General features: G+C 39.2%; 1 protein-coding gene across 4 annotated transcripts in view; it reads left to right on the forward strand.

Moving 5' to 3' along the window:
• Positions 1–24,646, forward strand: part of DPY19L1 (dpy-19 like C-mannosyltransferase 1) — a 124,068-nt gene that overhangs the window by 26,344 nt on the left and 73,078 nt on the right. For all 4 annotated transcript variants that reach the window (XM_012558109.2, XM_023739584.1, XM_023739583.1 and 1 more), the window contains one exon: positions 16,569–16,626. In XM_012558109.2, coding sequence (XP_012413563.2) covers positions 16,569–16,626 — 58 coding nt within the window. The remainder of the gene's footprint in view (positions 1–16,568; positions 16,627–24,646) is intronic.

Raw genomic sequence — 24,646 nt, forward strand, 5'->3', positions numbered from 1 at the left:
CCTACTTATCAAATGGTGTTAATGGTTCTTGCTTTACAAATGTTAGAATAGGAGTATATTCTATACAGATATTTAGTATCTGCCTTGATTTACTTCACAGTTGAGCAATATTAACAAAAGGATTAACAAATTCTCCAAGGGTTTTTATGTTTTTTTCAATCCTTCCCCTCTTGTAATTTATCACATTGTGTACTTGTTTGAAGTATTTTACCTTGACAGTACGTTTAGAATTTTCTCACTTACTGCTTACTGGTTCTTCGTAGTACAGCAATATGAGCACATGTGTATGAATTTCAGTTTCAGATAATGAGTCTGAATCTGTCATGATCCAATTATCTGCTTTGGAAGTGTAGCATTTTCAGTTTAGTGCCTCAAACACCCATTGAGTTCTAGCTTAGTGTTTGAGTACAAAGCAGTTACTTGATAAATATTTGTTAAAGGAGGAAGTTATTAGAAGATCAATTTAAAATATATTTGCATAGAGGTTAAAGACCTTTTGATGCTAACATTCCTGTGGTAGCCCTAAGAAAGTTCTTTTAACTATTTAACTGGAGGAGGCTGAAATGAAACTTCATGATTGAAAGATGATGTGGAATATTTTGTCTTTGAAACAAAACCAAAAACAAAACTCGTTGCAGTCGAGTTAATTCTGACTTATAGCGACCCTGTAGGACAGAGTAGAACTGCCCCATAGGGTTTCCAAGGAGTGGCTGGTGGATTCAAACTGCCAACCTTTTGGTTAGCAGCTGAGCGCTTAACCACTGTACAGCCAGGGCTCCATCTCTTATGCATAGCTTTATCTCATTTAAGAGATTAGGTTTTAAGTAAGAGAAGTTGAAATAATGAAACATAGCTTTATTGCTAAGTTCCTACTTACATTTAGGCTACTTTTTTAATTGAAAGAAGAATTCTATTAAAAAATTTATTAAGGTAAATATTCTCTAATATTTTCTTGTAATGCTGTTATAACCATTGTTTCAAAGGCTAAAGGTAGAATATCTGCTGAAGAGAATATGAGGGTCTAGTTTTGGTAAGGGATTTTTGGTGGTTTGAGCCCTGACCTAAAATTTCTGAATCTTCAGCCTCAAGAGTCTTTAACCGTCCCTCGGAGGCAGTTCCTACATGTTGTTGTTGTTGTTGTTAGGTGCCTTCGACTCAGTTTTGACTCATAGCGACCCTCTGTACTACAAATGAAACACTGCCTGGTCCTGTGCCATGCTCACAGACATTGTTACGCTTGAGCCTCTGTTGCAGCCACTGTGTCAGTCCATCTGTTGAGGGTCCTCCTCTTTTTCGCTGACCCTGTACCTTACCAAGATGTCCTTCTCCAAGGAACTGATTCCTCCAGATAACGTGTCCAAAGTATGTAACACGCAGTCTCGCCATCCTTGCTTCTGAGGAGCATTCTGGTTGTACTTCTTCTAAGACAGATTTGTTTGTTCTTTGGCAGTCCATGGTATATTCAGTATCATTCGCCAACACCACAATTCAAAGGCGTCAATTCTTCTTCCATCTTCTTATTCATTGTCCAGCTTTCGCATGCATATAATGTGATTAGAAATACCATGACTTGGGTCAGGTGCATCTTACGCTTCAAGGTGACATCTTTGTTTTTCAATACTTTACAGAGGTCTTTTGCAGCAGTTTTGCCCAATGCAATATGTCATTTGATTTCTTGACTGTTGCATCCATGGGTGTTGATTGTGGATCCAAGTAAAATGAAATCCTTGACAACTTCAATCTTTTCTCCATTTATTATGATGTTGCTTATTGGTCCAGTTGTGAGGATTTTTGTTATCTTTATGTTGAAGTGTAATCTATACTGAAGGCTGTGGTCTTTGACCTTCATCAGAAGCGCTTCAAGTCCTCTTCACTTTCAGCAAGCAAGGTTGTGTCATTTGCATAATGCAGGTTGTTAATGAGTCTTCCTCTAATCCTGATGCGAAGTTTTTCTTCATATAGTCCAGCTTCTCAGATTATTTGCTCAGCATACAGATAGAGTATGGTAAAAGGATACAACCCTGATGCACACCTTTCCTGACTTTGAACCATGCAGCATCCCCTTGTTCTGCTCGAGCAATCGCCTCTTGATCTATGTACAGGTTCCTCATGAGCGCGGTTCTGGAATTCTCATTTCTTCGCAATGTTACCCATAATTTGTTATGATCTACACAGTTGGATGCCTTTGCATAGTCAATAAAACACAGGTAAACATCTTTCTGGTATTCTCTGCTTTCAACCAGGATCCATCTTACATCAGCAACGATATCCCTTGTTCCACGTCCTCTTCTGAATCCGGCCTGAATTTCTGGCAGTTCCCTGTCGATATACTGCTGCAGCCGCTTTTGAATGATCTTCAGCAAAATTTTACTTATGTGTGATATTAACAATATTGTTTGATAATTTCTGCATTTGGGTGGATCACCTTTCTTGGGAATAGGCATAGATACGGATCTCTTCCAGTCGGTTGACCAGGTAGCTGTCTTCCAGATTTCTTGGCGTAGATGAGTGAGCACTTCCAGTTCTGCATCCGTTTGTTGAAACATCTCAATTGATATTCCGTTAATACCTGAAGCCTTGTTTTTCACCAGTGCCTTCAGTGCAGCTTGGACTTCTTCCTTCAGTACCATCGGTTCCTGATCATAAGCTACCTCTTGAAATTGTTGAACGTCGACCAATTCTTTTTGGAATAATGACTCTGTGTATTCCTTCCATCTTCTTTTGATGCTTCCTGCATCTTTCAATATTTTCCCAAAGAATCCTTCACTGTTGCAACTCGAGGCTTGAATTTTTTTTTTCAGTTCTTTCAGCTTGAGAAATGCCAAGCATGTTTTCCCTTTTGGTTTTCTATCTCCAGCTCTTTGCACATGTCATTATAATACTTTGTCTTCTCGAGCCGCCCTTTGAAATCTTCTATTTAGCTCTTTTACTTCATCATTTCTTCTTTTGCTTTAGCTACTCCACGTTCAAGAGCAAGTTTCAGAGTGTCTTCTGACATCCATTTTGGTCTTTTCTTTTTTTCCTGTCTTTTTAATGACCTCTTGCTTTCTTCATGTATGATGTCCTTGATGTCATTCCAAAACTTGTCTGGTCTTTGGTCATTAGTGTTCAGCACATCAAATCTCTTGAGTTCCTACATGGAAGATGCATATTTGGTTCTTCAGTCAATGCCTGAAGTAATTTCCCTTGTAAAGCTGTGTGCTTGGGTTCTGAAAGTGGCGCAGTGTGGGAGATGGGGGTGGTGATGGTAGGGTGTGTCTGAGTGGACACTGGAGAGGTAGCAAAGATAAAGTGCATAGACTTCTGGAGGCAGGAGAAAATTGTTCAGTGTGGAGGGGCCACTTTAGCTGGCCTCCAGGGATCAGAAGGATTTGGATTGGTGGAAATAAATGATGAGAAACACATCCCAGGGAGAGCGAAGGGTGGAAAATCTAGGATGTGAAAAGGGGGCAACAAGCAGATCATTTTTACGGGGATGTAGGCTTCTTTAGGAGATGTTGTGGAAGATTAAGATTAAAAAATGGTTTGGGGTGGATGATAAAAGGCCTTAATGCCAGGCTGGTTTGAACGCTATTCTAAAGTAAGTGAGAGACATCAGAAATGTGACCAGTGGAGGGACAGGATTTGAGCTTAGGTATGACCTAAGGGGACCCTCAGGGCATGATGCATTAGGGCGTTTCAAAATCAGTTTAGTTGGTTGAGCCCAGCAGTTTTTTTTTTATATAAAAAGAATATAAATCGACGTACTGTAACAGAGTATACCAAACTTAATAAGCGTAGGTACTATTTAGAGAAACTTCTGTTATGTGTTGTATGTGTATACATGAGTGTGTGCTGAGTTGAAGTGTAAATTCTATTTCTTTGTTTTAATTTTTAAAAAATTCTGTAAACCACTGTTTAGAATAGCACCAGGGAGGGACTTACCTCAGACCATATGGGTCTTTCCAAATAGCTGCTTCTAGTTCTCCTAGAACCAAAGGATGCAGCTTGTCTCAGCTCCGCCCACTTTACTGCTTTGTGCTTTAGCTGGCCCTTTTGGTGTTGCCCAACTCTTGTACCCAGCGGTGGCCTGTCCTCTTGATCTGCACTCTAAATCTAGAGACTCCAATGTTGTTATTGTTGTTGGGTGCCATTGAGTAGATTTTTGACTCATAGTGACCCCATGTGATAGAGTAAAACTGCCCCATAGGGTTTTCTAGGCTGTAATTTTTATGGGAGCAGATCACCAAGTCTTTCTCCTGGGGAGCTCTGGGTCGGTTCAAACTGCCAACCTTTGTTAGCAGCCGAGTGCTTAACTATTACACCACCAGAGCTTCTTCAGGGCCTCTAATAGTGGTACACATTTTCATTTCTCCAACTCCCACTTTTCTGTGTTTGTGGACTTCTTCTTCACTTTAAATGATCTATCTTTATCTAAAGACATCTTAAACCCAAGGTTCTTTACAGCACCACCCATCCCCAAATGAGTTTCTAGTTCTTGTGCATAAGGGACCACCTGTATTGTCAGGAAGCCTTGACTATTCTATTGTTCCCTAAGGGCAGATGTGTAAATTATACTCTTAATGGTGATCCTGGCTTATATTATGTTGAATACAGTCTTCTATCACTTTTATCAGGTTTGTTTTTTTTTTTTTTTTTTTCCTCTCATTCCTTTTTTAAATGTTCTTGACATGGAATATTTTTAGAAGGCTCAAATTACTAGTTAGTTCTTAATGTTTTCTTCCTTGATGGGTAGTTTAGTCACCCTTCTAAATTTATAAGAGTGGGATAAAGCTTCAGACTTCTAAAAATGTGGGTTGAGAATAAAAATGTGGGAGGATATCTAAAATTTAGAATCTTCCTATAAATTGTATGTGTTATATATTGAGAAAAGTTGAAATTTGTCTAAGTACAGGCAGACTGAGTATTCCATTTTTAATCTAGAAGTATATTTGTTTTTAAATAATACAAGTTTTTGGAAGCTAGATAAGCCAGTCCATTTTACCAGAAGTGGAAGTAGAAAGGAAAAGAGAAAATAGCCAAGAGGTGAAACGGGGCCAGGCCATGACACTCTGACTGGAGATGAAGTGAGATGGTTTTTGCAAACACCACTTACTCAAGATATATCTGTGTCATGGATTGAATTGTGTCTTCCAAAATATGTATCAACTTGGCTAGGCCATGATTCCCAGTATTGTGTAGTTGTCCTCTATTTTGTGATCTACTATAAGAATCCTCCATTTTGTGATGTGTTGTAAATCCTAACCTCCATATGTTAATGAGGCAGGATCACTGTGGGGTGTATCTTGAGTCACAACCTTACAAGAGACTTCAATCACACCCTTATTCAAGACACACTCTTATTCAGGTCACACCTTTACTCAAGTCATACCTTGCTTGAGTCACACCTTTCATCTCACAAGAGATGAAAGGAGAGAGAAGTGAGCAGAAAGAGAGGGACCTACTACTACCAAGAAATAAGAGCCCGGAGTGGAGCGTGTCCTTTGGACCTAGGGTCCCTGTGCTGAGAACCTCCTAGACCCAGGAGAAGATTGATGCCAAGACACATGGAGATCACCAAGGAACACCAGGCCCACAGTTGTTGAAAGGAGGCAAGGACCTTCTTCCAGAGCTGGCAGAAAGCCTTCTCCTAGAGTTGGCACCCTGAATTTGGACTTCCAGCCTCCTAAACTGTGAGAGAATAAATTTTCTGTTTCTTAAAGCCATCCACTTACGGTATTTCTGTTATAGCAGCACTAGATAACTAAGATAATCTTTTCTGGAATTCTCAGTATTTAGTATTTCTTTAAAATACCTGTTAGCAATTTTTTTAAAGCTGTATTGTTAGTTAATAGTTAATAATATATTTTGTAAGTTACCCTGATATTTCTAAGCTCCAGAGTAACAGTTTTTGGAGACTAGTTTCTTAAGACTCAGAAGTTTCTATTCTGTAGGCAAGAGGGAAGATAAGAAAGTAGTGAGAAGGCCATTAGGAATTTCCGCATAGCATCTTTTGGGGGAAATTCAGAAATGCCTGGGGAATGAAAGTCTCTTATTGATAAATACTGAAAGCTTTTTTGTTGGGCTGCAAGAACAGATAATCAAGCAGATAATACTAAACCTATCATTCTGTGCAGTTTAGTTTGATTTCAGTATTGTTATGGCATTTGGGGCTATCTCTAGTTTTGTCATTGTACACTGTTGAGTATATTTAGCTATAATTATTTGCCCTTGGGCAGTGGTGTGACGGTAAACGTTGAACAGTCAGCCTTCTAGAAAAAATATACATAAATAAGTTGATTGTAAATTTTACTGATATAAAAGATGTGTACAAATAATAACAGGGTTTCTAAACAGTTTTTGTGAGGGAAGATATGACATAACAGAAATACTCTGACTAGCTTAAATAGAAGAGTGTAATACTACAATCAGAAGACTCATGGAATCAAAGGACAGGAAACAAAGTATTTGGGCCTCTGGAAATGGAAACTGAGAATTTGAAAGACCTTGGTTTTGAAAGGGAGCCCCTGGGTGGTGCAGTGGTTAACACACTCGGTGGCTAACAGAAAGATTGGAGGTTTGAGTCCATCTAGATAGAGGTGCCTAGGAAGTCAGGCTGATGATCCACTTCCAAAAAATCAGCCCTTGAAAACCCTATGGAGCACGGTTCTACTCTGACACACATGGAGTAGCCATGAGTCAGAGTTGACTCTGTGGCAACTGGTTTAACTGGTAATATTGAAGGAGGCTTGTCCTTCTTTATCACCTGTCTTCTTCCCTACCTCCTATTCCATTTGTTCCCAGTTAGTTTAGTCATTCGGCATAGCCGGGCTTTGGAATTGAAAGGAAGTCAGAACCAACCTTGCCTTGTGAGGGTAAACATCCATATTAATGGAAAATCATTTTACAACTGAATTAGTCGTAAAAGAAGGAATGCCCTGTTGGCAGAAGTGTTTTTGTTTTAAGGCCTGTTCCGTTGTTGGTGCAACAGGTTTATCCCTACGGCTGCCAGTTGTTCTTTTTGTGTCACTGTTTTTCAGTCTCTCTTCCTTGATTCCTTCCCATCTGACTAGGAGTATGTTCATCTCCTACCTTCCCCTCTCAGATGCAAAAGTGAAGCAAAATATCTTTAGCTGGTATACCCTGAGCAGGTTTCAGCAGAGCTTCCAGAGTAAAACAGACTCGGAAGATCGGCTTGGCAATCTGCTTCTGAAAATCAGCCAGTGAAAACCTTACGGATCACAATAGTCAGATCTGCAGCGTGGGTATGGCCCAGGACTGGCAGTCTTTTGTTCTTTTGTGCATGAGGTAGCTATGAATTGGGGCCAACTTGATGGCAGCTTACAACAGCAACAACACCAACAGCTGTCATAAGCTTTATTGGCATTTGCCCATATAGGAAATATCTTTTCGGTAGACTCATTCTGAAGCTTTCCCTCAGATGCCAGTCTTTACATGTTTTTTACATATGTTTACATATTGAAGAAGTACATATATAATGCTTACTCTGTGCCAGCTTTGAGTCTAAGGTCATAAACTCATTTAGTTCTCATGATAGTCCTTTAAGGTAGGTAAGCCATTTTGTAGATGAGGACACTGAGGCACAAGAAAGTTAAGTTTTTCCCCAGGTCCTAGCTAGTCAATTGCAGAGTTGAGATCTGAACCCAGACAAGGGCTCCAGAGTTTGTGCTCTCAGTCATCATACTCCGTATCTGTCTTTATGAAAATATTTTACATCTTCTTCCCAATAGTAATTATCTTCAGCTTCCGTTAATTTGTATTTAAAGAACTTGAATAATGAAGAAAAGTTTATTTCATTTCCAAAGAGAGTAGTAGTTATGTGTCATAAAAAGTTTCATCTGAAATGTTTCAAAGAAAAATGGCACTTAGAAGGATCTAGATTTTCCATTCTCTTTTCTGGAGTAGTTCATAAGGGTTCTGAGGTTGCCAGGATTTTGTTGTTCTTACGCTGTTGTTTTGTTGTTGTGTGCCGTCGAGTCGATTCTGACTCATAGTAACCTTGTAAGACAGAGTACAACTGCCCCCAAGGATTTCCTAGGCTGAAATCTTTATGGGAGCAGATTGCCAGGTTTTTTCTCTCATGGAGCAGCTGAAATGCACTGTTTATTTTACTTTTGATATGTAGGCGTTTACTCTTTCTAATATTACTTTTAATATTACAACCTTGCTGAAAGCAAGGAGGACTTGAAGCACTTACTGATGAAGATCAAAGACTACAGCCTTCAGTATCGATTATACTTCATAAAGAAAACAAAAATCCTCTCAACTGGACCAATAAGTAACATCATGAGAAGTGGAGAATACATTGACGTTGTCAAGGATTTCATTTTACTTGGATCCACAGTCAATGCCCATGGAAACAGCAGTCAAGAAATCAAACAACATACTGCATTGGGCAAATCTGCTGCAAAAGATCTCTTTATAGTCTCAAAAAAGCAAAGATGTCACCTTGAGGACTAAGGTGTGCCTGACTCAAGCCAGGGTGTTTTCAGTTGCCTCCTATGCATGCGAAAGCTGGGCAGTGAATAAGGAAGATTGAAGAAGAATTGATGGCTTTGAACAGTGGTGTTGGCGAAGAATATTGACTATACCATGGACTGCCCAAAAACAAATCTGTCTTGGAAGAAGTACAGCCAGAATGTTCTTTAGACGCAAGGATGGCAAGACTTTGTCTTAAGTACTTTGGCCATGTTATCAGGAGGAATGAGTCCCTGGCGAAGGACATCATGCTTGGTAAAGTAAAGGGTCGACGAAAAGAGGAAGACCCTCAACAAGATGGATTGACACAGTGGGTACAACAATAGGCTCAAGCATAACAACGATCATGAGGATGACGCAGGACCCGGCAGTGTTTCCTTCCCTTGTATGTAGGGTGGCTTTGAGTTGGAACCGACTTGACAGCACCTAACTATGACAATTTTACTTATTTATCAGGACCCTGTTTTTCCCTGTTTTTAGTTCTCATGCATGTGATTTTGCAATCATTCCAATGGGCTCCTCATCAGTTAATTTTTCTTAGAGTCATTTTGTTGACACTTTACTAGTTGGAATGAAAGGTAACATAATATGTGTGGCATTTTGTTTCTTTGACCGTCTATTCCAGTGATTGGACATCTCCCCCGTGCATCAGCCTCAATACAGAATTGTGCCTAGAACTCCGTAGTTTTAAATGGTTTGACAGTTTGTGATTATTTCAGTCTGTTTTTCTAAAAGTTTCCCTTGTTGGTTTTCAAGCCAAATTTATATAATTTTATTTTACTTTTTGTAAGTAAGAACATCTGTTTTAATGTTATCTGGGGCATTTTTATGATTTTTTTTCCCCCTCAGAGCTCTTTGTCCCACAAGTATCAGGCAGATTCCCAATTAAGTTTATTGAATAACTTTCTTTCCTACTAATGTGCTCTTGAACTGAGTATGTTCTAAATTTATTATTTTGTTTTTTTAAATTAATTTTTATTACTTTGTGTGTACATACGTATATTTTGGCAATATCTGACTTTTTTGTGATAAAGAAGTAGCAGCCCATTGCACTGGTTATTTCCACTTCCCTACCCCATTCCTTTGTCTAGAGGAAACCACTTTCAAACGTTTTGAAACCTCAGCAATTCTAACATGGAAACACGTAGTAAATATTACTTTCCTATAATTAATAATTGCCTAATATTTTCTTTTCCTTAATTTCTGTATACCGATTATTAAGTTCCAACCCTCCTGAAGAATTCTGAGTTTGACATTTTCTTCTGCCTCTTGCATTATCTCTGTTACCTCTAGGTCCCCCTATTTTTCATTTTTCTGTTTGGATTTATATTAGTTTCTGGTTTTCACACTGAAAGCTTTCTCAAAACCTGATCATCCTTAGCTGGATCCTTAGCTGGTCATTGTATTTAAGAGTGAGGTGACTTAATGAAGCTGGATACAAGGTTGTAAGGTGGATGGGACTTTCCAGGGTATTTTATTATGGAATGATCAGGTTGTAAGCTAGCCTTCTGGGTGAGATCCAGGCTCCTACCATCTTGTAGCTGTATCATTTAGCGGTCTCAGCAGCTTTGCATGCAGCCAGCAGACAGCCAGCAGACAGGACAAGAGAGAGTTGAGAAGGCACATCCAATTCTAACCACCTCAGTACAGAGTGACACCCAGGACCAGTGACATTTCCACCACCACTCCTCCCCCTACTCATGTGATGCTTATGTATCTGAAGGCTGAGTGGACACTCACTGAGTCAAGGTCTAGTATTCCCTGCCCCTGTTCTTCACCCTTTCTATTGCTCTGAGGTAGCTTTTTGATGTCCCTTCTTCTTCCAAATGCAGAACTTTTTAATGATCTTCTCTACATCCAGAGTTTGCTGCTCAGTATCCTTGTGGTCACTCTGATCTGTCTTTGATCTTTCCTGTCTCTTTCAAATCCTCAGTCTTCTCTGTCTCTAGACAGTTCTTTGTTGCTTCTCAGCTTTTGTGAGAAAAACCTGACCATCCTTTTATAGACAGAGGACTGAAGATACCTCCTCTTCCACATAATGAACCAACCAGTCAGACAGGACAATATATTCTTTTTCTGATTTTCTGTTCTCTATTGTTTTTTTAATCATTGGAGGATCAGAATGGCTTCTTTGATACCAGAGAGAATTTTTTTAAGCTACTGTATTTCTAGATATGTTACAGAAGCCCTGAAGGCCTAGAAGATAGTATGTCAAAGCCCCCTTTTAATTTTGTTTAATGTCCTCCTCTCCATAATGTTAGTATTCATAGTTAATATAACCAATTTTCCTATCTCTCTTGTGATCCAACCTGTGAAGTAGCTCCAAGTATTCTCCTTAGTCTCTGTGGCAGAATAGAATAGCTTTGTATACCAGTTCTTTACCCTCCTGTACCCCCCACACCTGTTTTAAGGAAAATGTGAATTTCTTATGCCGATTTTGCTTCCGTTGTTTTACCTGATATTTTCTTGCTCTGTATTTTTTAAAAAAGTCAAGCATTTGCTGTTTATACACGATGAATTTTTGGCTAAAAGTATGGCTTAAATAGGCTGTGGATTACAGCAGCTGTAAACTTTTCCAGCTATATACTTCTTTGAATATTCTATTAACTTAGCCTACTAGCACGTCTTTAATGAAGCCCATTTGGTCTAACAGTTGTATATGAATATTTAAAAGATAAGCATTTTTCTTCAGTGTGAATAAACCAATGAAAGTTATTGATTGAGTATATTGGCACTGTCTCTCCAAAAACTGCCCCTTTTCATGTCTTCACTCTTAGTGAATGACACTTTCATCCACCTTGTTTGTTGCTTAGGAGATATCCGTGACTTTCCTCTTTCCTTACCGCTGAAAGCCAATGGGTCACAAAATCCCATTGATTTTCTTTCTTCACAGGATCTCTGGCATCCTTCCACTTCTCTCTGTGTACTTGCCATCAGCCTAGTGCATCTCCTAATACCTCCTATACCATTGCCTCAGCTCTGCCACCAGTTGTGCCCCCACCAGGCTCTCTTGCACAGTTGATGTGCTCTTTTACTTTGAGAAACTGGGAGGAGGTTGGTGCAGCTGGAGCGCTGAGCTTGGGCTTGGCAGAAGAGTAGTGAAAGAGGAGTCTGGAGTATACACAGGAGCATTTAGACACGTTTAGGTGTTTGGATTTGATCCTAAGAGTAATGAGATGCCAACGAAGGATTTTGTGTGTAGGCTGGTTAACATCATTGGATTTATTTATTTTAAAAATTACACGAGCTGCATTGTGGAGAATGGCTTATAGAGGGGGCAAGCCTGGAAACGGGGAGTGGGTGCATTTAGGAGATCGATACCGTCATCCAGGTAGAAGAGGATGGTGGCCTGCGCTAGTATAGTGGGATCCAGAGGGGTGGGCAGATTCCAAAGTATTTAGGAGGCAGAATTCGAAGGCTTTGTGATTGGCAGGTATTTTTGTTGTTTAATTTTATGGCAGCACTGGTTTGTATGTTGGTGTAATTTTCTCCAGTGGTGCTCAGCAGAGTCAAGAAGCTTGAAGTACCTTCGAGGAGGCGGAACAGGTGTGAATTACGCACGGGCTGGAGTGCTGGGAGATAACAGCTGTGAGGAGGGAAAAAGAGAGAATGGGCTTTGAGGAGCAGGGTTTAATGAAGGGTCCAGTACAGAGGTGGGTAGCAGGTTATCATGGATGAAGGTTCCCGAGGGCACAGTGGAAAACTCAAGCCAAGTGGTGGCTGGATCAGAGCAGAGGTGCCACTGTGGAACCCACGTCTTGACCAGTGACCAAGGGTGACAGAAATATGAGGTGTGACGTGTTTGACTGCAAGGTTCCAAGTAAATGAATGCCTATATAATTTTGATTCATTTGTTTCTCAAATATCTGCTGGTTCTCTGCCATGGTCAAACACAGTATCAGGCACCATGGCAGCTACAAAGATGAACCGGGAAGTTCACAATCTGGTGACTGTCCTGTTTCTTGGCCCTGGCAGACAAAAAGTTAAATTAAAGGCATTAATTAGTTGCTTGTCAAGTCCTGGAGAGGACCGAACTGAAAACTTCTCTCACCTTTCTTGATTTTCTCATTGTCCATGTTTCCTTCGTGCTTCAGTGAATCCTCACCCCTGTGGACAGGGGAAGGTTCTCCAGGCCTGCTTGCTGTTTCTTTGTCTGGCTGACAAGGGACTGAAGCATTAAATTCCAAACCTGGGAATTCTCTTATTTCAATTATTGCCAAATCATTCTCTCATTTCTCTTTCTTAAGCGTTTATACAACAATAGGAAAACTCTGTCTAAACAATGTATTTCAGGAATGGTAGATGTTGTTAAAGGGAAAGTTATTTAATATAGTTTTGAATGAACTATGATTACTTCCCCCCCTTATAATGTTAAACTTGGCATGTATCATCATTCTCTTGTAAACAGATGTAAAAATCTCAATGATCAATGAAGACTACCAACATTTGATGGTTAAATCTATATAACTTAAGGGATGTAGGAAAGAAGAGAGTTATAGAATTATTAAACTTCAAAACTGGAATTTTTAAGATCTTCTGAATTCTTACCCTTGTATTTTATATCTAAGGAAATGAAGGCTCAAAAGGTAGATGAGATGTATGAGTAAATGTGGTAGATGATTAGCAAGCTTAGAATGTTGTAAAATTTACAAAAGAGGAACTTTCATTTTTTTTGACAGTTGGTGGTAATATTGCAGAAGAGACTTTATTTTTAAACCCCTAGGAAATGCTGAAATATCAACTGATCAGCTATAATGGGGGAAAAAAAATAAAACAATGTTAAATGTTCTGATGACTGCACATTTTCTCTTTAGAAATGATCTCTGTCCTACTCTCTATGACGGGGGAGATAGATGTTGGGGACAATCTTTTCAATTTATTGAAAGTCACATCATTTCACAGTGAATGTAACTCAGAGTATTGTCAGTAGATAAGCAAATTTTATTTATTTTAGAAAAAGTTTAAAATATTGAACAGTCTTTTTTAAAAATATAAGAAATCTTAACTCTCTCTTAATAATTGTGTGATCCCTTGCGATGAAGCCTGAAGTGTACCTGTTTGCATATGTTTTCAAGGAAGATGTCGTGCCCCTGAGGAGGGACCCCTGTGCACATTCAGACTTCTCTCAAATTAGCCACATGAACCAGCCCCAGCCCCTCCACCTCACGGGCCTCCACTACTTTCTAGCTCCTTTATCTGTCCCTCTTATTTCTGTGATACATCACCACAACCAATTTCTGGCCAGTATCCTCAGTTTTCTTTGACTCATTATACTTCATTTGTGCCAGTCCTGGTTGTTAACTGGTGGTGAAGAACCAACCATACAGTTCTATAGTTCCAAAAACCAATTGCTGTGGAGTCAGTTCCAACTCATGGTGACCCCATGTGTGTCAGAGTAGAACTGTGCTCTATAGGGTTTTCAATGGCTGATTTTTGGGAAGTAGCTCGCCAGCCCTTTCTTCTGAAGCACCTCTGGGTGGACATGAACCTCCTACCTTTTGGTTAGCAGCTGAGCATATTAACCGTTTGCACCACCCAGGGACTCCTATCCTACAGTTAAAAACCAAAAACCAAACCGGTTGCCATCAAGTCGGCTCCAACTCATAGTGACCCTATAGGACAGAGTAGAACTGCCTTGTAGGGTTTTGTAGGCTGTAATCTTTATGGAAGCAGACTGCCACATCTTTCTCCCATGGAGAGGCTGGTGGGTTTGAACCACCGACCTTTCGGTTAACAGCTGAGTGCTTAACCAGTGCGCCACCGGATCTCCTTTCCTGTAGTTAGTGCCGCTGTAAATTTGTGGCCTCCAGCCTCAGTTGATCTCTTAAATACAGCTCACTAACCTTCTGTTTTCCCCTAGTGAGTTACATCTCTCTTTAAATAAAAGATGTCCTCCTGTCTGCAAACCTTTTAGGTGCCACGTTTCCTATCTAGCATCAAGTGGCTGTGCCTCCTACTGAGCAGAGAAAACACAAACTCCATAAACTACTTGCCACTGAACATGCCAACTTCGTCCTGCTCTTTTGCTAAGGCTGACTGGCCACCTTTGCTGGAGATCCCAACCCTTCCTGTTGCCTTGGGTGGGGGGAAAGGAGGAGCGAGCGCATCCCGTAGATTATTCCTGCTACCTCCTGTATCTCCTTGTTTTTTCTCATTCTTACATCCCCTAGAGTAAATATAATGGCCAATAATATCTACGCCATCTGGTTCTTTGTTACCTCTCTGACCTCTGTGTGTTATACAAATATTTGTTTGATGGATACCGGAGGGAAGCTATTTGGATAAAATAATGAGAAAGCAACATGGGCTAAAGAGTAAGAAAGCTTCAAGAGTAAAGATGGAACAAGTGATGAAACAAACCTAAAAACAGTCTTATTTCCCTATCCAGACCTTTCTGGCCAGGCTTTGGGGTGAGTAGGGCACACACTTCATTCCTGTCAAAGCAGATGAAGTTTCAGTTGTTGTTGTTGCCATTGAATTGGTTCTGACTTATGTGGATTCCACGTGTTACAGAGTAGAACTGCTTTATAGGGTTTTCTTGACTAATCTTAATGGAAGCAGATCATCTGGCCTTTCTTTCTGTGGTAACACTGGTTGATGTTGAACCACCAACCTTCAGATTAGCAGGCAAGTGCAAACCGTTTGTGCCACCTAGGGACCTTTTCAAGAGCCCTAGTAGTGCAGTGGTTAAACCCTTTGACTACTAACCGAAAGGTCAGTGGTTCAAACCCGCCAGTCTCTCCATGGGAGAAAGATGTGACAGTCTGCTTCCGTAAAGATTTACAGCCTTGGAAACCCTACGGAGGCAGTTCTGCTCCGTTCTGTAGGATCATTATGAGTCAGAATTGACACGACAGCAACAGGTTTGGGTTTAGGGACCTTTTCAAATTGTTAGTCACACTCTACCATTGTGATTTCGTAGCTAGAGTTATAAGCCTCAGTGCCATACTTCGATATTTGTGTTCTATTTCACAGTTTTTTGAAAACGAAAAAAAGAAAGATAAAATTTAATCTGTAAACTGGTATTCCCAAACAAAGTTTGTAGGTTGGAGATGGGGCTCGGGAAATACTGAATTAAATCTTTAATGTGCTAATGTGCTTTGTGAACATCCAAGCTGTGACGGACTGAATTGTGTCCCCCAAAAATGTGCCAACTTGGCTAGTCCATGATTCCTAATATTGTGTGATTTTGTCATCTGATGTGATTTTCCTGTGTTGTAAATCCTACCTCTGTGATGTTAATGAGGCTGGATTAGAGGCAGTTATGTTAATGAGGCAGGACTCAATCTGTAAGATTAGGTTGTGTCTTAAACCAATCTTTTTTGGGATATAAAAGACAGAAGTGAGCAGAGAGATGGAAACTTAACACCACCAAGAAACTAGTACTGGGAGCAGAGTGCGTGCTCTGGACCCGGGGTCCCTGCTCCTAGTCCAGGGAAAGATTGATGACAAGGGCTTTCCCCCAGAGCCAACAGAGAGAGAAAGTCTTCCCCTGGAGCTAGCACTCTGAATTTGGACTTCTAGCCTTCTAGACTGTGAGAGAGTAAATTTCTGTTTGTTAAAGCCATCCACTTGTGGTATTTCTGTTATAGCAGCACTAGTTAACTAAGACATAAGTGCAGGTGATAATACAGAGTTGGATTCCAACTTTATGACCGTAGAACCCTTTTCCCCATTTCCTCCCCACCCTTTTGCTGAATGTGTATCATTGTGTCCCAAGGAAAATAGTTTGAGAAATTCTGAAGGACACAAATAAAAGTATAGTACTTAAAAAAGAAAAAGAAAAAATAAAGATAAAACAGACTGCATGATGCACAGTAAAATGATGATTAAGGATTTTTTAGTTGGTGTTAGTTTGTATGCTTCTCCGAGCCTGCACATTTTGAAGATGGAAAATGATTTTTTTTAAAGAAACTTATTTTGACTAAGATACTTTGGGGAAAATGAACTGTTTTGTAACAAGCATAGTAGAGTTCTAGTGTGGCTAAAACCTTTGTAGTACTGGAAGGTTATCATGTTATTTCAAGGTTTTTATTAGCATTGACCTGAATCTCTGTTATTGAATTCCATTTTCTTACCCTCTCTTCCAGTGGCAGCCGATTAGGAGGCCTGGTTACAGTGTTATGCTTCTTTTTCAATCATGGAGAGGTAGGTAGTCAAAAAATATTTTCAAAATATTTAGGGGATTTTGCTTCTAGAAATATAGGCTTCTTGTTTAGATAGTCAAAAAAGTTTCAAAAATTTTAAGAGATTTTACGTAGAGAAATACAGATTTCTTTAAATTTAATCTCTAATAGCACTTTTTAAATGTTTGAACTTATTTTAAGTTTGAAACACTAGCATTTATTTTAAGATAAATATTCATGGCCATTTAATCTTTTACAGGATCTAACTCTTAGTGATTTGAAGAAATAACGGATCTGTGCCAATTCTTTATATAACTTTAAAACTATAACAGCTAACATTTCAGATATAATAGAAATAAGCAAGCCATAAATACAGTTAACTTCCTTGCATGGGGAAAACTTTTTATTGTAGGAGCTACTCAGTATGTTTCTATTTTAATGTATTTATATTAAATTTTGCTATACTTTTAAATATCCTTGATAGAATATTTTATCATGTCTACAAATTTTCAGGTATCCAAAGACCTTCTAAAAAGAACACCATTGTAAAGAGCATAGACTCTCCTGCCAATCTTTAAAAAAAAAAAATCCTGTTTCCATTGAGTTGATTCTAATTCCTGGTGACCTCATCTGTTAACAGAGTAGAACTGCTCCATAGGAATTTGTTGGCAGTAATCTTAATGGAAGCACATTGTCAGGCCTCCTCTTCTGTGATATTGCTGGGTGGATTTGAACTGCCAACCTTTAGGTTAGTAGACTAGAGCAAACTGTTTGTGCCACCCAGGACATCAATCTGATTCAAACCCTGGCTCTGCCACTTGGTGCCTGTGTGGCTTGGGCAGGTCATTTCATCTCTCCAAGCTGCAGTTTCGCCTTTGTAAATGGTCATGATAACGTTACTCATTTCAGGATTATTGCAGAGATTAAGTAAGTATATATGTGCAAAAATGGCTGGAACAGTGTTTGGTACTAGCAACTGCTATGTAAGTGTTAGCTTGTATTATTATTACTAATTAGTTCAGATTAAAATCTTTAAGGTGTCAATGAATTCGTTCCACTAAATTAATCATAGTTGTAAATGAACTTCTGGTAATATATCTCTGTCCAGATTTCTTTCATGGTGAATTTTATATGAAGGGGAAAATAAAGAAAGGTCAGTTTGCTTTGTGTGACATAACTTAATCCTTTTATGTGTTTATACGTTGTCTGCAGTATTTGAATATGCACATGTCACAAAGCTGTAAGAGCAGTCGTACCAAAACTTCACTGCAGAGTCAAGGTTTTAATCAATGGGTTACTAATGGATATTGAGCTAGTATATACTTGGTATTTAGAACTTCGGAATTTAAAGCTGGAGTGGCCTTATAGATTTAGAGCACACGACAGATGATTGCAGCATGACATCAGTTAATTGGTGTGGTTTGATTTCTGATCAGAAAGAAAAAAAAGAATTATTTGGCTTTTCATGACTGTGGATGCTGTGCATTGTGATAGTGTGGACCATAAAACATTTTGAAGCACAGATTCTGAGAGGATGACCTAAGAAATGGTAAATAGCTGTGTTAACTGTTAACTGTGAGGTGTTGGAGGAAGAGGGAACATTGAAAAATATGAAGGCAAGTTACAGTATAAAGACTGTTGTCTGTTAAACAGAAAGGTCTTTTGTGGCGCCCTCAGCGTATACTGTTGTTGTTGTTAGGTGCTGTGGAGCTGATTTCAACTCATAATGACCCCATGTTACGGAGTAGAACCACCCTATAGGGTATTGTAGGCTATAATCTTTAAGGTTAGAGATTGGTTAAGTAGCTGAGTGCTTAATCACTGCTCCACCAGGGCTGCTTTCTGTGTGTACCCCAAACCAAACCCTTTGAGGTCGAGTCAATTCTAACTCATGATGACCCTATAGGACAGAGTAGAACTGCCCTATAGGGTTTCCAAGGATGTAATCTTTACGGAAGCAGACTGCTACATCTTTCTCCCATGGAGCAGCTGGTGAGTTCAAACTGCTGACCTTTCAGTTAGCAGCCGAGTGCTTAACCCCTGCGGCACCAGGGCTCCAACTGAAAAATCAACTAAATAGTCTCAATTCCATTATTAAAGATTAAAAAGACTTTGTAAGGAATGATATCATGCTACATGAATATCAAAATTAAAAGAAAGTGGTAAGATCAGGAATTAACAACCCTAGCAAGCTGATGGATTTTTTGTGTACCGTTCAGTTACTTGGTATATTTAAACATGCTTAGACATCATCTTCTTAACAAAAGATAAACTAAATGTGATTAGAATTAGAATTGCTGTTGTATTGGAATAGAGTTAAGTAGATAATTGTACTTATGTTATTACGTGTAGCTTTAGGGGAAGGAACAGATTCTGTAGTCCTTGTAGGTCATTGTAAAGTTTAATTAGTGCAGAAGAAAGGTCAGTAGAGGGTTATAAGCAGAAGAGTGGCATGATTACATTTTGTACATTAATTTAGAAAATAATAAATATGTGCAAGGTGTATTATTTATATTGAATGGCATGCCTATTGATTTGTGAACTTACATTAAACTTACATTAACTCTGAAGCCTCCAGGAAACTCAAAGGTTGGTGCTGCTTTGAGTACCCAAAAGAGAGAATGTGCCAAGTCTTAGGTAGGAATGAATCTGCTGGTGTAGATTTGAAAATTAGCCTACCAGGTAGTAGAAAACTAGTCTGCAATGTCCTTCATGACTTGGCCCCTGCTGGATTTTTAATGGTGTCAGACACCACTCTCCAGGCTGCTTTCTTTGCTCCAGCCAACTGGCATTTCTGCTTCCGGTTCCTAGAAAGCACCGTTCTTTACTTTCCTCAGGGCCTTTGCACATGCTGTTTCTTATACTTTGCACATTTTGCCCTCTGTTTCCTAACCTGTGCCTGATTAACTCCTGGTCACCCTTTAACAACTGGAAGTTTTGGTTTGGGTTTCACTGGTGCTATTCATTTCTTCCTGCAGGTGTGAGTCTCCATCTGTATAATTTCTCTTTAGTCTTAAGAACTTTATTTAGCATCGTAGTGAAGATCTGCTGACAACACATTATCTTTTGTCCGTCGAAAATTGTTGTTGCTTTGCCTTCATTTTTTGAAGTATATTTTTGCTAGGTAAGAATTCTAGGTTGATAGTTTTCTCTTTCAGCATTTTGAAGATGTCATTCTGTTGTCTTCTGGCTTCCATTGTTTGATGATGTCAGCCATCACTGTTATTGCTGTTTCCCTGAATATAACATGTCTTTTCTCTGGTGTTTTAAGATTTTCTTTTTATATTTAATTTTTATTGGCTTAGTTGTGATGTACCTACATGTGGTTTTCTTTATATTATCCTGTTTGGGTTTGCTGTGCATCTTTATTCAATAGATTCCATAGGGTGATTTTTTTCTTTAATTAGTTTTGGAAAATTTTTAGCTACTATCTCTTCAAATATTTTATCTTTACAATTCTCTCTCATCTTTCCTTTGGAGATTCTAATTACATGTATGTTTGATTTTTTGATGTTGTCCCACAGGTCTTTGACATTCTGTTCCTTTTTAATTTTTTCTTCAAAAGATTTTTTTTCTTTCTGTGCCTCAGTTTGGTATTTTCTCTTCTTGTGTTCAATGATGTACTCAGTCTACTGTTAAGCCCACCTAGTGAATTTTTATTTCACATATTATGTTTTTCAATCCTAGAATTTCATTTTGTTTTTCTCCTAGAGTTTCATTTCTCTGTTGAAATTTTATCCATTATGTCCATATTTTTCCATAAGTTCTTTAGCTTAATTATTATTATCTTAAAGTCTTTGCCTGCTAATTCTAATATCTAAGTTACCTGTGAATCTAATTCTATTGATTATTTTTCCTTTTGATTGTTTTTGTTGTTGGATGCTGTTGAGTCAATCCTGACTCATAGAGACCCCATGTGACGGAGTAGAACTGCCCCATAGGGTTTTCTTGGCTATAATCTTCACAGAAGCAGATTGCCAGGTCTTCTCCTGCAGTGCTGCTTGGTGGGTTTGAATTACTGACCTTTGGTTAGTAGTCGAGTGCTTAACTCTTGCACCACTGGGGGTTCTTTTCCTTTTGATTGAGTCATATTTTCCGGCTACTTTGCATGTCTCATAGCTTTTTATTTTATGCAAGACATTTTCTATAACAGAAAGATAAAGACTTTTGCTATGATATGATGGGGTGAATATGTTTTCCATGTTGCAAGGATGTAATTTTTTGGGGGCCAAACGGTGGAATGTCATGGTTTGAATTATGTCCCCCAAAAAATGTGTGTATCAGTTTGGCTGGGCCATGATTCCTGGTACTGTGTGATTTTCCTGTATGTTGTAAACCTGCCTCTATGATGTTAATGAGGGAGGATGGGTGGCAGTTGTGTTAGTAAGGCAGGACCTGATCTACAAGACTGGATTGTGTCCTGAGGCAATCTCTTGAGATATAAAAGACAGAAGTGAGCAGTGAGACAGGGGGACTTCATACCACCAAGAAAGCAGGAGCAGAGCGTGTCCTTTGGACTGGGGTCCCTGTGCGGAGAAGCTCCTAGTCTGGGGGAACACTGATGAGAAGGCTGAGAGAGAGAAGGCCTTCCCCTGGAGCTGACAGCCTGAATTTGGACTTTTAGCCTACTTTGACTGTGAGGAAATAAACTTCCTTAAAACCATCCACTTGTGGTATTTCTGTTATAGCAGCACTGAATGACCAAGACACTATGTTTTCTACTGGTCCAGCAAAGACTCTCTCTGGCCATGGCAGGCCTGTTCCTAAGTCAGGCAATTGATCTCAGACATGAAGGTGGAGCTAGCAAATCTGTATCTTCATTTGGGCTATATCTAGTTCCACTGTAAATATTGTACTAAAAAGGCAGTACAAGAGAAGTGCATGTTTGTATATTTTTTTCCTTCAAAATTTTATTTTGAAAATTTTAAAATCTGTAGAATAGTTCTAGATTCACCTTAATTCTCCAGTTTTAATTTTTTGCCACATTTGTCTTCTTTCTCTCATACACACACTCACATACATTTTTCTGAGCCATTTGAAAGCAAGTTGCAGACATGATAGCATATCACTCTTCAATGGTTCAGCATATATTGTCTAAAAGCAAGAATATTCTCCTGCATAATCACAATAGTAGTATCACACTTAAGAAATTTAACACTGATAATTGATAAAATAATAATATCTGAATACAGTCCATATTCAAATTTTCACTGTTTTTCTAATAATGTCCTTTATACTTTTGTTTTGGATCCAGAATCCAATTAAGTCACACCTTGCACTTCATCTCTCTTTAGTCTCTGTGATGGTTGTGTGTCACCTTGGCTGGGCCATGATTCTCAGTGTTTATACATGATCACTGCCATGATAGAATCTGCTGTGAGTAGCCAGTCGGTTGAAAGGGAGTTTCCTTGGGGGTGTGGCCTGCATCCAAATACAAGCAGACATTCTGGCTTTTTGCTTGCTCTGGATACTGCGGCTGCCTCCTGTTCATCTGACCTCCAGTTCTTGAGGCTTGAGCTATCAGCTTACCTGCCTATCTTAGGATTCCTTGATCTTCACAGCCTGTGATTGGGAGCCCTTCTCTCTGACCTGCCAATCTTGGGTTCGCCAGCCCCTGCAGCTGTGTGAATCGAGAGAAGCCTCTATCCTGATCCATGCACTTGGGATGTTCCAGCCTTTACAATCACATGAGCCATTTCCTTGATATAAATCTGTCTCTATGTATATTTATATGCTTTACTGGTTTTGCTTCTCTAGGGAACCCAGCCTAAGACAGTCTCCTTTAATCTTGACTAGCACCTGTATCTTTTTTTTTTTTTTCTTTTTTCATTTTCATGATGTTGACCTTTTTGGAGAGTAAGGGCTATTATTGTGTAGAAGTCTCTACAGTCTGGATTTCCCTGATTGTTTCCTCATTAATAGATTCAGATTATACATTTTTGTGAAAAGTATAACAACATAGATGACGTTGTGTCCTTTTCTTTGCATTACATCAGAGGCATGTAAAGCCAGTTTGTCCCATTATTGAATTAACTAAGTTTGATCATGTGGTTAAGGTGGTATCTGTCAGATTTCTCTATTTGAAAGATACTCTTTTCCTCTATTATAAAGATACTTCTTTCTCTTCTCCCTTATTATAAAGAAACTCCTCCCTCATTTTCTCCTGTTGTCACAGTATATGCATAGATAATTCTTTTGATTTAGTGCTTTATAATCTATTGCCATCATTATTCTTCTTGAAGTTCAAATTGTTGCAAATTTGACCAGTAGAAACCCCGTATAAAAAATTACATATAATTTCTATACATTTACATATCTTAAATGTGCAACTTACCACATTCTAACTTATCTATACAACCATGTAACCATGATTCAGATCAAGGTATAGAATATGTCCAGTCCTTAAGCTGGCTCCCTTCTGTCTTCACACAATCTATATCCCTCCTCATCCTCGAAGAAAGGTAACTACTACTCTGACCTCTGTCACCATTGATTACTTTTACCTGTACTTGGGCTTCATATAAATGGAATCGTTCTCTCTTACGTATTCTGTTATGTCTAACTTCTTTCTCTCAACATATGTCTGTGATATTTATCCATATTGTTGTTTGTAATAATAATACCTTTTCATTGCGGTGTGGTATTCCATTGTATGCACATACTCCCCATTCTACTATTAATGGTCATCTGAGTTGTTTGCAGTTTGTTGTTGTTTGTTTCCGTGGAGTCCTCTCCAACTCATAGTGACTTTATATGTAACAGGATGAAACGTTGCCCAGTCCTGTGCCATCTTCATGATTGTTGATATGTTTGAGTCTCTTGTTGTGGCTAATTGTGTCAATCCAACTCATTTACGGTTCCCCTTGTTTTTGCTGACCTTCTACTTTGCTAAACATGATGCCCTTTTCTAGTGATTGGTCTTTCCTGATGTTGTATCCAAAGTAAGTCAGCTGAAGTCTTGGCATCCTCGGTTCTAAGGAGCATTCTGCTTGTATTTCTTCTGAGATAGGTTTGTTCCTTCTTCTGGCAGTCTGAGATATATTCAATATTCTTTGACAACACCACAATTCTTTTTTATTTATGTATTTATTTTTTATTGTACTTCAGGTGAAGATTTACAGAACAAATAGTTTCTCATGAAACAGTAGTATACATATTGTTTTATGACATTGGTTAACAACCCCACCACATGTCAACCCTCTCCCTTCTCGACCTTTTTTTTTGGTGAAAATATACATAGCCAAAGATACATCATTTCAAAAATTTCTACACGCACAGTTCAGTGACATCGACTATGCTCTTCCAATTGTGCTGCTCTTCTCACTTTAGATGAAGGTTTACAGAGCAAAATAGTTTCTCATTAAACAATTAGTACACATGTTGCCCTATGACAATGGTTAACAATCTCACAACACATCAACACTATCTTTACTCAACCGTGGGTTCCCTATCACCAGCTTTCCTGTCCCCTTCTGCCTTCTAGTCCTTGTCCCAGGACTGCTGTGCCTCATTAGTCCCATACGGTTTTATGGGGCTGTCCACTCCCCAGCTGAACAGTGAACCTCGGAAGTGATTTCACCACTGAGCGAAAAGGGTGTCTGGGGGCCATACTCTTGGGGTTTCTCCAGTCTCCTTTAGGCCAGTAAATCTGGTCTTTTCTTTTTTGTGAGTTAGAATTTTGTTCTACATCCTTCTGCAGCTCTGTCCAGAACCCTCTGTTGTGATCCCAGTCAGAGCATTCAGTGGTGGTAGCCAGGCACCATCTAGCTGTACTGGACTCAGTCTGGTGGAGACCTTGGTAGCTGTGGTCCATTAGTCCTTTGGACTAATCTTTCTCTTGTATCCTGTTCTCTTCACACTCCCTTGCTCCCAAAGGGATGAGACTAGTGGAGTATCTTAGATGGCTGCTCACAGGCTTTTAAGACCCCAGACACTACTCACCAAGGTAGAATGTAGAACATTGCCTTTATAAACTGTTATGCCAATTGAGCTAGATGTTCCCCAAGACCATGGTCCCCACAGCCCTCCACCCAGCAATTCAG

This window comes from Trichechus manatus, unplaced genomic scaffold (assembly GCF_000243295.1).
Source record: "Trichechus manatus latirostris isolate Lorelei unplaced genomic scaffold, TriManLat1.0 scaffold00137, whole genome shotgun sequence".
NCBI lineage: Eukaryota > Metazoa > Chordata > Mammalia > Sirenia > Trichechidae > Trichechus > Trichechus manatus.